Source organism: Pseudophryne corroboree, chromosome 1, assembly GCF_028390025.1.
Source record: "Pseudophryne corroboree isolate aPseCor3 chromosome 1, aPseCor3.hap2, whole genome shotgun sequence".
NCBI classification, from domain to species: domain Eukaryota; kingdom Metazoa; phylum Chordata; class Amphibia; order Anura; family Myobatrachidae; genus Pseudophryne; species Pseudophryne corroboree.
The window spans coordinates 1,245,761,155-1,245,779,444 of NC_086444.1; the positions used below are offsets into that span (position 1 = coordinate 1,245,761,155).

Consider the following 18,290-nt stretch of genomic DNA (forward strand, 5'->3'; position numbering starts at 1 on the left):
CACTAAAAAGGGTATTATGTTTGGTGAGAAAAAACTGCCTGTAGTTTTTCCTGTATCCGAGGAATTAAATGAAGTGTGTGATGAGGCGTGGGTTTCCCCCGATAAAAAACTGATAATTCCTAAAAGGTTATTGGCATCGTACCCTTTCCCGCAAGAGGATAGGGCACGTTGGGAAACACCCCCTAGGGTGGATAAAGCGCTCACACGCTTGTCTAAACAGGTAGCACTACCCTCTCCTGATACGGCCACCCTAAAGGAACCTGCCGATAGAAAGCTGGAGAATATCCTCAAATGTATATACTCTCACACGGGTGTTATACTGCGACCAGCAATAGCCTCAGCCTGGATGTGCAGTGCGGGCCTGGCGTGGTCGGATTCCCTGACTGAAAATATTGATACTCTAGATAGGGACAGTATATTACTGACTATAGAGCATTTGAAGGATGCATTTCTATATATGCGTGATGCACAGAGGGATATTTGCCGACTGGCATCAAGAGTTAGCGCGCTGTCCATTTCTGCAAGAAGAGGTTTATGGACGCGGCAGTGGTCAGGTGATGCGGATTCTAAAAGGCACATGGAAGTATTGCCGTATAAGGGGGAGGAGTTATTTGGGGTAGGTCTATCAGACCTGGTAGCCACGGCAACTGCTGGAAAATCCACATTTTTACCCCAGGTAGCTTCTCAACCTAAGAAGACGCCGTATTATCAGACGCAGTCCTTTCGGCCCCATAAGGGCAAGCGGGCAAAAGGCGCCTCATTTCTGCCCCGTGGCAGAGGGAGAGGAAAAAGGCTGCAACAAACAGCCAGTTCCCAGGAACAAAAGCCCTCTCCCGCCTCCGCAAAGTCCTCAGCATGACGCTGGGGCTTTACAAGCGGACTCAGGCACGGTGGGGGCCCGTCTCAAGAAGTTCAGTGCGCAGTGGGCCCACTCGCAAGTGGACTCCTGGATCCTTCAGGTGGTATCTCAGGGGTACAAATTGGAATTCGAGACGTCTCCCCCTCTCCGTTTTCTAAAGTCTGCTTTACCGACGTCTCCCTCAGACAGGGAGGCAGTATTGGAAGCCATTCACAAGCTGTATTCCCAGCAGGTGATAATCAAGGTACCCCTCCTACAACAGGGAAAGGGGTACTATTCCACACTATTTGTGGTACCGAAGCCGGACGGCTCGGTGAGACCAATTTTAAACCTAAAATCCTTGAACACTTACATACAAAGGTTCAAATTCAAGATGGAGTCACTCAGAGCAGTGATTGCAAACCTGGAAGAAGGGGACTATATGGTGTCTCTGGACATCAAAGATGCTTACCTACATGTCCCAATTTACCCTTCTCACCAAGGGTACCTCAGGTTTGTGGTACAGAACTGTCACTATCAGTTTCAGACGCTGCCGTTTGGATTGTCCACGGCACCCCGGGTCTTTACCAAGGTAATGGCTGAAATGATGATACTCCTTCGAAGGAAGGGAGTTTTAGTTATCCCTTACTTGGACGATCTCCTGATAAGGGCAAGATCCAGGGAACAGTTGGAAGTCGGGGTAGCACTATCTCAGATAGTGCTGCGCCAGCACGGTTGGATTCTCAATATTCCAAAATCGCAGCTGATCCCGATGACACGACTTCTATTCCTAGGGATGATCCTGGACACAGTCCAGAAAAAGGTGTTTCTCCCGGAGCAGAAAGCCAGGGAGTTATCCGAACTAGTCAGAAATCTCCTAAAACCAGGCCAAGTCTCAGTGCATCAATGCACAAGGGTCCTGGGAAAGATGGTGGCTTCTTACGAAGCAATCCCATTCGGCAGATTCCACGCAAGAACCTTCCAGTGGGATCTGCTAGACAAATGGTCCGGGTCGCATCTTCAGATGCATCAGCGGATAATCTTGTCACCAAGGACAAGGGTGTCTCTCCTGTGGTGGTTGCAGAGTGCTCATCTTCTAGAGGGCCGCAGATTCGGCATTCAGGACTGGGTCCTGGTGACCACGGATGCCAGCCTGAGAGGCTGGGGAGCAGTCACACAGGGAAGAAATTTCCAGGGCTTGTGGTCAAGCCTGGAGACATCACTTCACATAAATATCCTGGAGCTAAGGGCCATCTACAATGCTCTAAGCCTAGCAAGACCTCTGCTTCAAGGTCAGCCGGTGCTGATCCAGTCAGACAACATCACGGCAGTCGCCCACGTAAACAGACAGGGCGGCACAAGAAGCAGGAGGGCAATGGCAGAAGTTGCAAGGATTCTTCGCTGGGCGGAAAATCAGGTGATAGCACTGTCAGCAGTGTTCATTCCGGGAGTGGACAACTGGGAAGCAGACTTCCTCAGCAGACACGACCTCCACCCGGGAGAGTGGGAACTTCACCCAGAAGTCTTCCACATGATTGTGAACCGTTGGGAAAAACCAAAGGTGGACATGATGGCGTCCCGCCTCAACAAAAAACTAGACAGGTATTGCGCCAGGTCAAGGGACCCTCAGGCAATAGCTGTGGACGCTCTGGTAACACCGTGGGTGTACCAGTCAGTGTATGTGTTCCCTCCTCTGCCTCTCATACCCAAGGTACTGAGAATCATAAGAAGGAGAGGAGTAAGGACTATACTCGTGGCTCCGGATTGGCCAAGAAGGACTTGGTACCCGGAACTTCAAGAGATGCTCACAGAGGACCCGTGGCCTCTACCTCTAAGAAGGGACCTGCTCCAGCAGGGACCCTGTCTGTTCCAAGACTTACCGCGGCTGCGTTTGACGGCATGGCGGTTGAACGCTGGATCCTGAAGGAAAAAGGCATTCCGGATGAAGTCATCCCTACCCTGATCAAAGCCAGGAAGGATGTAACCGTACAGCATTATCACCGTATTTGGCGTAAATATGTTGCGTGGTGCGAGGCCAGGAAGGCCCCTACAGAGGAATTTCAACTGGGTCGTTTCCTGCATTTCCTGCAAACAGGACTGTCTATGGGCCTAAAATTAGGGTCCATTAAGGTTCAAATTTCGGCCCTGTCGATTTTCTTTCAGAAAGAACTGGCTTCAGTTCCTGAAGTTCAGACGTTTGTCAAGGGGGTACTGCATATACAGCCTCCTTTTGTGCCTCCAGTGGCACCTTGGGATCTCAATGTAGTTTTGGGGTTCCTAAAATCACATTGGTTTGAACCACTCACCACTGTGGACTTAAAATATCTCACATGGAAAGTGGTAATGCTGTTGGCCCTGGCTTCAGCCAGGCGTGTCTCAGAATTGGCGGCTTTATCCTATAAAAGCCCTTACCTAATTTTTCATACGGACAGGGCAGAATTGAGGACTCGTCCTCAATTTCTCCCTAAGGTGGTTTCAGCGTTTCACTTGAACCAGCCTATTGTGGTACCTGCGGCTACTAGGGACTTGGAGGACTCCAAGTTGCTGGACGTAGTCAGGGCCCTGAAAATATATGTTTCCAGGACGGCTGGAGTCAGAAAATCTGACTCGCTGTTTATCCTGTATGCACCCAACAAGCTGGGTGCTCCTGCTTCTAAGCAGACGATTGCTCGTTGGATTTGTAGTACAATTCAGCTTGCACATTCTGTGGCAGGCCTGCCACAGCCAAAATCTGTAAAAGCCCATTCCACAAGGAAGGTGGGCTCATCTTGGGCGGCTGCCCGAGGGGTCTCGGCTTTACAACTTTGCCGAGCAGCTACTTGGTCAGGGGCAAACACGTTTGCTAAATTCTACAAATTTGATACCCTGGCTGAGGAGGACCTGGAGTTCTCTCATTCGTTGCTGCAGAGTCATCCGCACTCTCCCGCCCGTTTGGGAGCTTTGGTATAATCCCCATGGTCCTTACGGAGTTCCCAGCATCCACTAGGACGTCAGAGAAAATAAGAATTTACTTACCGATAATTCTATTTCTCGTAGTCCGTAGTGGATGCTGGGCGCCCATCCCAAGTGCGGATTGTCTGCAATACTTGTACATAGTTATTGTTACAAAAATCGGGTTATTATTGTTGTGAGCCATCTTTTCAGAGGCTCCTCTGTTATCATGCTGTTAACTGGGTTCAGATCACAGGTTGTACGGTGTGATTGGTGTGGCTGGTATGAGTCTTACCCGGGATTCATAAATCCTTCCTTATTGTGTACGCTCGTCCGGGCACAGTATCCTAACTGAGGCTTGGAGGAGGGTCATAGGGGGAGGAGCCAGTGCACACCAGGTAGTCCTAAAGCTTTACTTTTGTGCCCAGTCTCCTGCGGAGCCGCTATTCCCCATGGTCCTTACGGAGTTCCCAGCATCCACTACGGACTACGAGAAATAGAATTATCGGTAAGTAAATTCTTCTTATCCCCATACTATATATATATATATATATCCCCTTTCCGCATACTGTATACCCACCATACTAAATATCCCTCATACCATATATCTATCTATCTATCTATCTATCTATCTATCTATCTATCTATCTATCTATCTATCTATCTATCTATCCACATACACGGTAACAACAGCCCGGCACTCAGTTTTAAATCCAAACGTTGCCCTGGTGCCCTCAGTATAGATTCCAATAGTGTTCAAAAATAGGCTGCGGCACTCAAGGTCTTAAGAGAAGTCAATTGTATTTAAATCATCAGAGAAAAATCCATCGACGTTTCGGGGACTCTAACCCCTTTGTCAAGATGTGAACATACTGTATACCCACCATACTATATATCCCCCTATACTGTATACCCCCCTTACTATATATCTCCCTATACTGTATACCCCCCATACTATATATCCTCCCTTACTGTATACCCCCCGTACTATATATCTCCCTATACTGTATACCCCCCATACTATATATCCTCCCTTACTGTATATCCCCCTATACTGTATACCCCCCGTACTATATATCCCCCATACTATATACCCCCCTTACTATATATCCCCCTGTACTGTATACCGCCCTTACTATATATCCCCTATACTGTATACCCCCTCATACTATATGTGTGTATATATATATATATATCCCCCCATACTGTATACCCCCCCATACTATGTATATCCCCCATACTGTATACCCCCATATTTATTTATTTATATATATGTATATATATATATATATATATATATATATATATATATAATTAGATATTTTTCTGTTAACTAAATCAGTACAATCTCACTTTCTGCGTCCCAAAGCTGGCTGTTACCGATGCCTGGGTTGCTCAACGTGTAATACTCTCATGACTGGTTCCACGTTTAGTCACCCACATACGGGGAAGAACTTTAAAATACGGCACCGTGTAACATGTACCCCAACTCACGTGATCTATATGCTAAAATGCCCCTGTGGACTTGGCTATGTCGGTAAGACCCAGAGGCAGTTTCGGGACCGTATGGCATTGCATCGCAGTGCCATCAAACAGGCGATAGAGAAGGGAGCCAGCGAGCAACCGGTGGGCCGACATTGCACGCTTGCTAGGCACACGGTAGCCAGCATGCCAGCTATCATAGATCAGGTCCCTCTGTCCCATCGAGGCGGGGATCGGAACAGAATACTCCTGCAACGTGAAAGCAGGTGGATTTATGTGCTGAATTCCCTGTCACCACGGGGCCTGAGTGAGACCTTGGGCCTTCAATGCTTTTTATAAATCTCTTTACTGCTAATAGCCCTTATATTGCTCAGAACATATACAGCCGTCATTCACTGATATTGCATAGTAATATGACATTATTGCTTTATCTTTCTATTATTTTGTTTAGTGCTGGTGAGCGCTGCCAGAGCGTGTGGTTACTTTCTCGTTATCTCTTATTCCTGTATGTCTTCTCGTTTACTTTTGCCTTTCGTACTGCACTTTATGGTTTTAACTGTTTTTGTTTTGTTACAGGGGTCACCTAGCAACAGGGGTTAGACTTCCGGGATTGGCTCCCTGCCCGGCGCTGTCTGCTGACGTCGGTGCCCAGCGACCCGCGCGCAGGACGGACGCGACGCTGGTGGTGGCGCCGGACAGGTGAGTCTAATCCTTGCAATGAGCGCCAGTTAGGGAGGGTATAAATACTTGTAATGTGTGGATTGTATTTGTGTATGATTTGTCCCTGAAGACGGGGCTTAGTCCCCAAAACGGCGTAGGACCGCATTAAAGACTTTTTACTCCGATATCCAGCCTGCTGAGTTCCGCTGATTCCTTCTCCGCTATATATATATATATATATATATATATATATATATAAAACTCCCGATGCTGTATACCCCCCCATACTAATAAATATATATATATATATATATATATCTCCCCATATTGTATACCCCCTCTCCCCATACTGTATACCCCCATACTATATATATATATCCCCACCATACTGTACATTTCCTCTCCCCACACTGTACACCCCCCATACTGTACACCCCCCATACTGTACACCTCCCCTTACTATATATTTACCCTCTTACTGTATACCCCCCTTACTATATATCTGCCTCCATACTGTATATCCCCCCATACTGTATACCACCTTACTGTATACCCTCCCATACTGTATACTTCCCATACTATATATCTCCCCACATACTGTATATACCCCCATACTGTATACCTCCCATACTATACATCTCCCCACATACTGTATATACCCCCCTTACTGTATACCCCTCTCCCCATACTGTATATCCCAATACTGTATACAACCCATACTATACATCTCCCCACATACTGTATATACCCCCCATACTGTATACCTCCCATACTATACATCTCCCCCATATTGTGTATACCCCCTTACTGTATACCTCCCATAATATATATCCCCCCCCATACTGTATACCTCCCTATTCTATTAGCCCCTCCTCTATTAACCCCCCCCCTCATACACCCCTCCTTATCACCTCCTCCTCTTCTCCCGCCCCCTCTGTATTATCCCTGTACATTACCTTACACCCCTCCTTATCACCACCTCCTCCTCTCTCGCCCCTCCTGCATTACCCCCATACACCCCTCCTTATCATCTCCTTCTCCTCTCCCGCCCCTCCTGCATTACCCCCATACACCCCTCCTTATCACCTCCTTCTTCTCTCCCGCCCCTCCTGTGTTGCCCCCTGTACATTACCCGTACACACCTCCTTATCACCTCCTCCTCCTCCTCTCCCGCCCCTCCTGTAATACCCCCTGTACTCTATCTGTACGCCCCTCCTGTATCACCTCCTCTTCCATCCCTCCTGTAATACCCCCCGTACTCTATTTGTACACCCCTCCTGTATCACCTCCTCCTCCTCTCCCGTCTCCTCCTGTAATACCCCCTGTACTCCATCTGTACGCCCCTCCTGTATCACCTCCTCTTCCGTCTCCTCCTGTAATATCCCCTGTACTCTATCTGTACGCCCCTCCTGTATCACCTCCTCCTCCTTCTCTCTCGCCCCTCCTGTAATACCTCCTTTACTCTATCTGTACACCCATCCTGTATCACCTCCTCCTCCTCTTCCGTCTCCTCCTGTAATACCCCCTGTACTCTATCTATACACCCCTCCTGTATCACCACCACCTGCTCTTCTGTCTCCTCCTATAATACCCCCTGTACTCTATCTATACACCCCTCCTGTATCACCACCTCCTCCTCTTCTGTCTCCTCCTGTAATACCCCCTGTACTCTATCTGTACACCCCTCCTGTATCACCAACTCCTCCTCTCCCGCCCCTCCTGTGTTGCACCCTGTACATTACCTGTACACCCCTCCTGTATCACCTCCTCCTCCTCTTCCGTCTCCTCCTGTAATACCCCCTGTACTCCATCTGTACACCCCTCCTGTATCACCTCCTCTTCCGTCTCCTCCTGTAATACCCCCTGTACTCTATCTGTACACCCCTCCTGTATCACCAACTCCTCCTCTCCCGCCCCTCCTGTGTTGCACCCTGTACATTACCTGTACACCCCTCCTGTATCACCTCCTCCTCCTCTTCCGTCTCCTCCTGTAATACCCCCTGTACTCCATCTGTACACCCCTCCTGTATCACCTCCTCTTCCGTCTCCTCCTGTAATACCCCCTGTACTCTATCTGTACACCCCTCCTGTATCACCTCCTCCTCCTCTTCCGTCTCCTCCTGTAATACCCCCTGTACTCTATCTGTACACCCCTCCTGTATCACCTCCTCCTCCTTTCCAGCCCCTCCTGTGTTGCCCCCTGTACATTACCTGTACACCCCTCCTGTATCACCTCCTCCTCCTCCTCCTCTCCCGGCCCTCCTGTAATACCCCCTGTACTCTATCTGTACACCCCTCCTGTATCACCAACTCCTCCTCTTCCGTCTCCTCCTGTAATACCTCCTGTACTCCATCTGTACACCCCTCCTGTATCACCTCCTCCTCCTCTCCAGCCCCTCCTGTGTTGCCCCCTGTACATTACCTGTACACCCCTCCTGTATCACCTCCTCCTCCTCCTCTCCCGGCCCTCCTGTAATACCTCCTTTACTCTATATGTACACCCCTGCTGTATCACCACCTCCTCTTCTATCTCCTCCTGTAATACCCCCTGTACTCCATCTGTACACCCCTCCTGTATCACCTCCTCCTCCTCCTCTCCAGCCCCTCCTGTGTTGCCCCCTGTACATTACCTGTACACCCCTCCTGTATCACCTCCTCCTCCTCCTCCTCTCCCGGCCCTCCTGTAATACCTCCTTTACTCTATATGTACACCCCATCCCCTCCTGTATTACTGTACCCCTTTCCTGAGCGTATTACATGTTGCAGACAGTAATTCTCTTGTCCTTCTCTGTAGATTGTATATGACCTATGTGGAATTTTAACAATGATCCGAAACCGGTGACCTGAATGAAAATATGGGTGAGCATGTGTGTGTTTACATTACCCTGTAGTGGGAGGGGCAACCTTCGCATGTCTCTTAACGCCTCTCTGTCTTTGTTACCCTGCAGTAGGAGGGGCAGATATATTTAGCATAGCTGCTCGCTGTCTGTCACCCTGCAGTGGGCGGGCAGGCTCCCAGCTGTCTGTGTCACCCTGCAGTGGGCGGGCAGGCTCCCCGCTGTCTGTGTCACCCTGCAGTGGGCGGGCAGGCTCCCCGCTGTCTGTGTCACCCTGCAGTGGACGGGCAGGCTTTCCGCTGTCTGTGTCACCCTGCAGTGGGCGGGCAGGCTGTCCGCTGTCTGTGTCACCCTGCAGTGGGCGGGTAGGCTCCCCGCTGTCTGTGTCACCCTGCAGTTGGGCGGACAGGCTCTCTGCTGTCTGTCACCCTGCAGTGGGCGGGCAGGCTCTCCGCTGTCTGTGTCACCCTGCAGTGGGCGGGCAGGCTCTCCGCTGTCTGTGTCACCCTGCAGTGGGTGGGCAGGCTTTCCGCTGTCTGTGTCACCCTGCAGTGGGCGGGCAGGCTTTCCGCTGTCTGTGTCACCCTGCAGTGGGCGGGTAGGCTCCCCGCTGTCTGTGTCACCCTGCAGTTGGGCGGACAGGCTCCCTGCTGTCTGTCACCCTGCAGTGGGCGGGCAGGCTCTCCGCTGTCTGTGTCACCCTGCAGTGGGCGGGCAGGCTCTCTGCTGTCTGTGTCACCCTGCAGTGGGCGGGCAGGCTCTCTGCTGTCTGTCACCCTGCAGTGGGCGGGCAGGCTCTCCGCTGTCTGTGTCACCCTGCAGTTGGCGGGCAGGCTCTCCGCTGTCTGTGTCACCCTGCAGTGGGCGGGCAGGCTCTCTGCTGTCTGTGTCACCCTGCAGTTGGCGGGCAGGCTCCCCGCTGTCTGTGTCACCCTGCAGTGGGCGGGCAGGCTCTCCGCTGTCTGTTACCCTGCAGTGGGCACATTGTCTATATAGATATATATATGTATGTTTCTTCTTCTTCAGTGTCCATCGTATCCACAGGGATGACATTGGGTGTAGGTGGTTGGAGAGGACTGGGCACTAAACAGTTAAAGCTTTAATCTCCCAGGATGCTCCGGTCCTTCCCCATATACCCCGCCCCCAGCCCAGGCTATCCAGTGTTTGTCTGGTGCCGGCAGGATGCACCTTCTAAGCAGCCCCGAGCCTTTATTTTATTTTTTATGTTCATTTTACTACTTTAGAGCATGCAGTACTATGCTGTCCTAATCACACCGGCGCCGCTGCTCCTCCACCTCCCCGCCGGCGCCGCAGCCCCAGTAAGTGAGCATGTGATTTTGGCGGAAACCACGCAGTTCTGCTAGCCGGCTCGCTGGGGACCCAGTACTGCAGCCGGAGAATGGGGGGACAAGTAAGGCGGGTGCAGTCTCACGGAGACAGACCGGAGGCGGTGATGTGGGCCCCGGCTCGTCCCGGACCCCCCTAGTCCACCAGGGCAACAGTATGCGGGCGCTGGGGAGTTTTTAAGAGGCAAGTGGCCCCTGGAGGTTAACATCAGCATAGGGGAGATCAGCCCTCCCCATCTCAGGGTGCGATTCCACGGCGGCTTCCCGCCTCTGAGCTGCTCCTCCCCCTCAGAGACGCTCAGCGGCCTTTTTACTATCAGAGCTGAAGGTGCAGGTCTCCGAGAACGCTGGGCCCAGTCTCTCTGTATACCTCTTCTAAGGGCCAGCTTATACAGCGCTATATCCTACCGTCTCCGGGAACGCTGGGCCCAGTCTCCCTGTATACCTCTCCTAAGGACCAGCTTATACACAGCGCTATATCCTACCGTCTCCGGGAACGCTGGGCCCAGTCTCCCTGTATACCTCTTCTAAGGGCCAGCTTATACAGCGCTATATCCTACCGTCTCCAGGAACGCTGGGCCCAGTCTCTCTGTATACCTCTCCTAAGGGCCAGCTTATACACAGCGCTATATCCTACCGTCTCCGGGAACGCTGGGCCCAGTCTCTCTGTATACCTCTCCTAAGGGCCAGCTTATACACAGCGCTATATCCTACCGTCTCCGGGAACGCTGGGCCCAGTCTCCCTGTATACCTCTCCTAAGGGCCAGCTTATACACAGCGCTATATCCTACCGTCTCCGGGAACGCTGGGCCTAGTCTCCCTGTATACCTCTCCTAAGGGCCAGTTTATACAGCGTTATATCCTACCGTCTCCAGGAACGCTGGGCCCAGTCTCCCTGTATACCTCTCCTAAGGGCCAGCTTATACAGCGTTATATCCTACCATCTCCAGGAACGCTGGGCCCAGTCTCTCTGTATACCTCTCCTAAGGGCCAGCTTATACACAGCGCTATATCCTACCGTCTCCAGGAACGCTGGGCCCAGTCTCCCTGTATACCTCTCCTAAGGGCCAGCTTATACACAGCGCTATATCCTACCGTCTCCGGGAACGCTGGGCCTAGTCTCCCTGTATACCTCTCCTAAGGGCCAGCTTATACAGCGTTATATCCTACCGTCTCCAGGAACGCTGGGCCTAGTCTCCCTGTATACCTCTTCTAAGGGCCAGCTTATACAGCGCTATATCCTACCGTCTCCAGGAACGCTGGGCCCAGTCTCTCTGTATACCTCTCCTAAGGGCCAGCTTATACACAGCGCTATATCCTACCGTCTCCAGGAACGCTGGGCCCAGTCTCCCTGTATACCTCTCCTAAGGGCCAGCTTATACAGCACTATATCCTACCGTCTCCAGGAACGCTGGGCCCAGTCTCCCTGTATACCTCTCCTAAGGGCCAGCTTATACAGCACTATATCCTACCGTCTCCAGGAACGCTGGGCCCAGTCTCTCTGTATACCTCTCCTAAGGGCCAGCTTATACACAGCGCTATATCCTACTGTCTCCAGGAACGCTGGGCCCAGTCTCCCTGTATACCTCTTCTAAGGGCCAGCTTATACACAGCGCTATATCCTACCATCTCCAGGAACGCTGGGCCCAGTCTCCCTGTATACCTCTCCTAAGGGCCAGCTTATACACAGCGCTATATCCTACCGTCTCCAGGAACGCTGGGCCCAGTCTCCCTGTATACCTCTCCTAAGGGCCAGCTTATACACAGCGCTATATCCTACCGTCTCCGGGAACGCTGGGCCCAGTCTCCCTGTATACCTCTCCTAAGGGCCAGCTTATACACAGCGCTATATCCTACCGTCTCCAGGAACGCTGGGCCCAGTCTCCCTGTATACCTCTCCTAAGGGCCAGCTTATACACAGCGCTATATCCTACCGTCTCCAGGAACGCTGGGCCCAGTCTCCCTGTATACCTCTCCTAAGGGCCAGCTTATACAGCACTATATCCTACCGTCTCCAGGAACGCTGGGCCCAGTCTCCCTGTATACCTCTCCTAAGGGCCAGCTTATACAGCACTATATCCTACCGTCTCCAGGAACGCTGGGCCCAGTCTCTCTGTATACCTCTCCTAAGGGCCAGCTTATACACAGCGCTATATCCTACTGTCTCCAGGAACGCTGGGCCCAGTCTCCCTGTATACCTCTTCTAAGGGCCAGCTTATACACAGCGCTATATCCTACCATCTCCAGGAACGCTGGGCCCAGTCTCCCTGTATACCTCTCCTAAGGGCCAGCTTATACACAGCGCTATATCCTACCGTCTCCAGGAACGCTGGGCCCAGTCTCCCTGTATACCTCTCCTAAGGGCCAGCTTATACACAGCGCTATATCCTACCGTCTCCGGGAACGCTGGGCCCAGTCTCCCTGTATACCTCTCCTAAGGGCCAGCTTATACACAGCGCTATATCCTACCGTCTCCAGGAACGCTGGGCCCAGTCTCCCTGTATACCTCTCCTAAGGGCCAGCTTATACACAGCGCTATATCCTACCGTCTCCAGGAACGCTGGGCCCAGTCTCCCTGTATACCTCTCCTAAGGGCCAGCTTATACACAGCGCTATATCCTACCGTCTCCAGGAACGCTTTGCCCAGTCTCCCTGTATACCTCTCCTAAGGGCCAGCTTATATACAGCGCTATATACTACCGTCTCCAGGAACGCTGGGCCCAGTCTCCCTGTATACCTCTCCTAAGGGCCAGCTTATACACAGCGCTATATCCTACCGCCTCCAGGAACGCTGGGCTCAGTCTCCCTGTATACCTCTCCTAAGGGCCAGCTTATATACAGCGCTATATCCTACCGTCTCCAGGAACGCTGGGCCCAGTCTCCCTGTATACCTTTCCTAAGGGCCAGCTTATACAGCGCTATATCCTACCATCTCCAGGAACGCTGGGCCCAGTCTCCCTGTATACCTCTCCTAAGGGCCAGCTTATACACAGCGCTATATCCTTCCGTCTCCAGGAACGCTGGGCCCAGTCTCCCTGTATACCTCTCCTAAGGGCCAGCTTATACAGCGCTATATCCTGCCGTCTCCGGGAACGCTGGGCCCAGTCTCCCTGTATACCTCTCCTAAGGGCCAGCTTATACACAGCGCTATATCCTACCGTCTCCAGGAACGCTGGGCCCAGTCTCCCTGTATACCTCTCCTAAGGGCCAGCTTATACACAGCGCTATATCCTACCGTCTCCGGGAACGCTGGGCCCAGTCTCCCTGTATACCTCTCCTAAGGGCCAGCTTATACACAGCGCTATATCCTACTGTCTCCGGGAACGCTGGGCCCAGTCTCCCTGTATACCTCTTCTAAGGGCCAGCTTATACACAGCGCTATATCCTACCATCTCCAGGAACGCTGGGCCCAGTCTCCCTGTATACCTCTCCTAAGGGCCAGCTTATACACAGCGCTATATCCTACCGTCTCCAGGAACGCTTGGCCCAGTCTCCCTGTATACCTCTCCTAAGGGCCAGCTTATATACAGCGCTATATACTACCGTCTCCAGGAACGCTGGGCCCAGTCTCCCTGTATACCTCTCCTAAGGGCCAGCTTATACACAGCGCTATATCCTACCATCTCCAGGAACGCTGTGCCCAGTCTCCCTGTATACCTCTTCTAAGGGCCAGCTTATACAGCGCTATATCCTACCGTCTCCAGGAACGCTGGGCCCATTCTCCCTGTATACCTCTCCTAAGGGCCAGCTTATACAGCGCTATATCCTACCGTCTCCGGGAACGCTGGGCCCAGTCTCCCTGTATTCCTCTCCTAAGGGCCAGCTTATACACAGCGCTATATCCTACCGTCTCCAGGAACGCTGGGCCCAGTCTCCCTGTATACCTTTCCTAAGGGCCAGCTTATACACAGCGCTATATCCTACCGTCTCCAGGAACGCTGGACCCAGTCTCCCTGTATACCTCTCATAAGGGCCAGCTTATACACAGCGCTATATCCTACCGTCTCCAGGAACGCTGGGCCCAGTCTCCCTGTATACCTCTCCTAAGGGCCAGCTTATACACAGCGCTATATCCTACCGTCTCCGGGAACGCTGGGCCCAGTCTCCCTGTATACCTCTCCTAAGGGCCAGCTTATACACAGCGCTATATCCTACCGTCTCCAGGAACGCTAGGCCCAGTCTCCCTGTATACCTCTCCTAAGGGCCAGCTTATACACAGCGCTATATCCTACCGCCTCCAGGAACGCTGGGCCCAGTCTCCCTGTATACCTCTCCTAAGGGCCAGCTTATATACAGCGCTATATCCTACCGTCTCCAGGAACGCTGGGCCCAGTCTCCCTGTATACCTTTCCTAAGGGCCAGCTTATACAGCGCTATATCCTACCATCTCCAGGAACGCTGGGCCCAGTCTCCCTGTATACCTCTCCTAAGGGCCAGCTTATACACAGCGCTATATCCTTCCGTCTCCAGGAACGCTGGGCCCAGTCTCCCTGTATACCTCTCCTAAGGGCCAGCTTATACACAGCGCTATATCCTACCGTCTCCGGGAACGCTGGGCCCAGTCTCCCTGTATACCTCTCCTAAGGGCCAGCTTATACACAGCGCTATATCCTACCGTCTCCAGGAACGCTAGGCCCAGTCTCCCTGTATACCTCTCCTAAGGGCCAGCTTATACACAGCGCTATATCCTACCGCCTCCAGGAACGCTGGGCCCAGTCTCCCTGTATACCTCTCCTAAGGGCCAGCTTATATACAGCGCTATATCCTACCGTCTCCAGGAACGCTGGGCCCAGTCTCCCTGTATACCTTTCCTAAGGGCCAGCTTATACAGCGCTATATCCTACCATCTCCAGGAACGCTGGGCCCAGTCTCCCTGTATACCTCTCCTAAGGGCCAGCTTATACACAGCGCTATATCCTTCCGTCTCCAGGAACGCTGGGCCCAGTCTCCCTGTATACCTCTCCTAAGGGCCAGCTTATACAGCGCTATATCCTACCGTCTCCAGGAACGCTGGGCCCAGTCTCCCTGTATACCTTTCCTAAGGGCCAGCTTATACAGCGCTATATCCTACCATCTCCAGGAACGCTGGGCCCAGTCTCCCTGTATACCTCTCCTAAGGGCCAGCTTATACACAGCGCTATATCCTTCCGTCTCCAGGAACGCTGGGCCCAGTCTCCCTGTATACCTCTCCTAAGGGCCAGCTTATACAGCGCTATATCCTGCCGTCTCCGGGAACGCTGGGCCCAGTCTCCCTGTATACCTCTCCTAAGGGCCAGCTTATACACAGCGCTATATCCTACCGTCTCCAGGAACGCTAGGCCCAGTCTCCCTGTATACCTCTCCTAAGGGCCAGCTTATACAGCGCTATATCCTACCGTCTCCAGGAACGCTGGGCCCAGTCTCCCTGTATACCTCTCCTAAGGGCCAGCTTATACAGCGCTATATCCTACCAACCTGTATGTGAGTAGTAGTATTATTACATTTGCACTGAGAGGTGGCGTCATTGGTGGGCAGTGCGAGAGAAGGAACCAGAAGTTGCAGGTGGGCTAGAGACAGCGGCAGTTGGTGGGTGTGAGAGGGCGGGGCTGCTGCAGCGGGTAGGGTCAGCACGCCCAGAGAGAGAGAGAGCTGCCGCCATAGCACCAGCGGGAGGAAGGAGAACGGAGTGAGACAGTAGAGCTAGAGGCGTCCGCGGATTTGCTTACCTAGGAGCGCCGGACACTAGGAGTACTAGATGCGGAGTGGACGTGAGAGGAGAGGTAGCGACACAGGAGTGCCATGTCGTGCCCTTCGGCCCTGGACTTGTGAATACCTATGAGAGGCGGTAGTAGGGTACCTGGGTACCTACAGAAACACATCGTTACAACTAATAGGTGATCGTTACCATAACGAAAGAAGGAGACACAGATCTAGCGTTGATACAGAAGTATCGTTGAACTGCTTCTGGATACAGCGATAACATATAAGTATACGGTACCGCACTCTGTGATTTTACCAGCAGAAAGTAGAATTGCTAAAGTGCATCCACCGGAATACCACGCACGTATCGCAGAGGACAGCTCATTACATTCTGCATAGAGGGAAATACAGCCGCAGACTTATCTACACTGACACCGGTGGTTCGAGCTGCGCTGGGGAATAGCGCACACACAGTGGGAAGAACAGAGACGGCTGGTTGTCGCTATGTGGGGTGATACAGCTGGTGACCCCAGGGCTGGCAAGACTCACGCCCTCGCATATGTAAAGGACACCTGCGGAGTAATGGATAACGGCCCCAGCAGTATTGAGGTATTGCAGCTGCTTAATAACATTAAATACCCGGGTATTCAGGTGCAAATTCTAATACGTTTATATAGAAGTACTGGTGTATATACATTATACTGGGAGGACATAGGAGTACACAATATGCTGGGTGTGAGTGTATAGCGTGTGTAGGCTCGCAGTATAGAAGTACTGGTGTATATACATTATACTGGGAGGACATAGGAGTACACAATGCTGGGTGTGAGTGTATAGCGTGTGTAGGCTCGCAGTATAGAAGTACTGGTGTATATACATCATACTGGGAGGACATAGGAGTACACAATATGCTGGGTGTGAGTGTATAACTTGTGTAGGCTGGCAGTATAGAAGTACTGGTGTATATACATTATACTTGGACATAGGATTACACAATATGCTGGGTATGAGTGTATAGCGTGTGTAGGCTGGCAGTATAGAAGTACTGGTGTATATACATTATACTGGGAGGACATAGGAGTACACAATATGCTGGGTGTGAGTGTATAGCGTGTGTAGGCTCGCAGTATAGAAGTACTGGTGTATATACATCATACTGGGAGGACATAGGATTACACAATATGCTGGGTGTGAGTGTATAGCGTGTGTAGGCTCGCAGTATAGAAGTACTGGTGTATATACATTATACTGGGACATAGGAGTACACAATATGCTGGGTGTGAGTGTATAGCTTGTGTAGGCTGGCAGTATAGAAGTACTGGTGTATATACATTATACTGGGACATAGGAGTACACAATATGCTGGGTGTGAGTGTATAGCGTGTGTAGGCTCGCAGTATAGAAGTACTGGTGTATATACATTATACTGGGAGGACATAGGAGTACACAATATGCTGGGTGTGAGTGTATAGCGTGTGTAGGCTGGCAGTATAGAAGTACTGGTGTATATACATTATACTGGGACATAGGAGTACACAATATGCTGGGTGTGAGTGTATAGCGTGTGTAGGCTGGCAGTATAGAAGTACTGGTGTATATATACATTATACTGGGACATAGGAGTACACAATATGCTGGGTGTGAGTGTATAACTTGTGTAGGCTGGCAGTATAGAAGTACTGGTGTATATACATAATACTGGGACATAGGAGTACACAATATGCTGGGTGTGAGTGTATAGCTTGTGTAGGCTGGCAGTATAGAAGTACTGGTGTATATACATTATACTGGGACATAGGAGTACACAATATGCTGGGTGTGAGTGTATAGCGTGTGTAGGCTGGCAGTATAGAAGTACTGGTGTATATACATTATACTGGGACATAGGAGTACACAATATGCTGGGTGTGAGTGTATAGCGTGTGTAGGCTGGCAGTATAGAAGTACTGGTGTATATACATTATACTGGGACATAGGAGTACACAATATGCTGGGTGTGAGTGTATAGCGTGTGTAGGCTGGCAGTATAGAAGTACTGGTGTATATACATTATACTGGGACATAGGAGTACACAATATGCTGGGTATGAGTGTATAGCGTGTGTAGGCTCGCAGTATAGAAGTACTGGTGTATATAATCATACTGGGAGGACATAGGAGTACACAATATGCTGGGTGTGAGTGTATAGCGTGTGTAGGCTGGCAGTATAGAAGTACTGGTGTATATATACATTATACTGGGACATAGGAGTACACAATATGCTGGGTGTGAGTGTATAGCGTGTGTAGGCTGGCAGTATAGAAGTACTGGTGTATATACATTATACTGGGACATAGGAGTACACAATATGCTGGGTGTGAGTGTATAGCGTGTGTAGGCTGGCAGTATAGAAGTACTGGTGTATATACATTATACTGGGACATAGGAGTACACAATATGCTGGGTGTTAGTGTATAGCTTGTGTAGGCTGGCAGTATAGAAGTACTGGTGTATATACATTATACTGGGACATAGGAG

General features: G+C 51.2%; 1 protein-coding gene across 3 annotated transcripts in view; it reads left to right on the forward strand.

The window, feature by feature from the left end:
* Positions 1-18,290, forward strand: part of TTC31 (tetratricopeptide repeat domain 31) — a 220,685-nt gene that overhangs the window by 5,941 nt on the left and 196,454 nt on the right. Inside the window, exons 2-3 of one of the 3 annotated variants that reach the window (XM_063925756.1) lie at positions 5,828-5,950; positions 8,706-8,770. In XM_063925756.1, the coding sequence (XP_063781826.1) occupies positions 8,767-8,770 (4 nt within the window). In that variant the 5' untranslated portion in view covers positions 5,828-5,950; positions 8,706-8,766. Of the gene's footprint in view, positions 1-5,827; positions 5,951-8,705; positions 8,771-15,691; positions 16,383-18,290 lie in introns of those variants that run through there. The other 2 variants (XM_063925765.1, XM_063925774.1) reach the window with 2 other exon arrangements.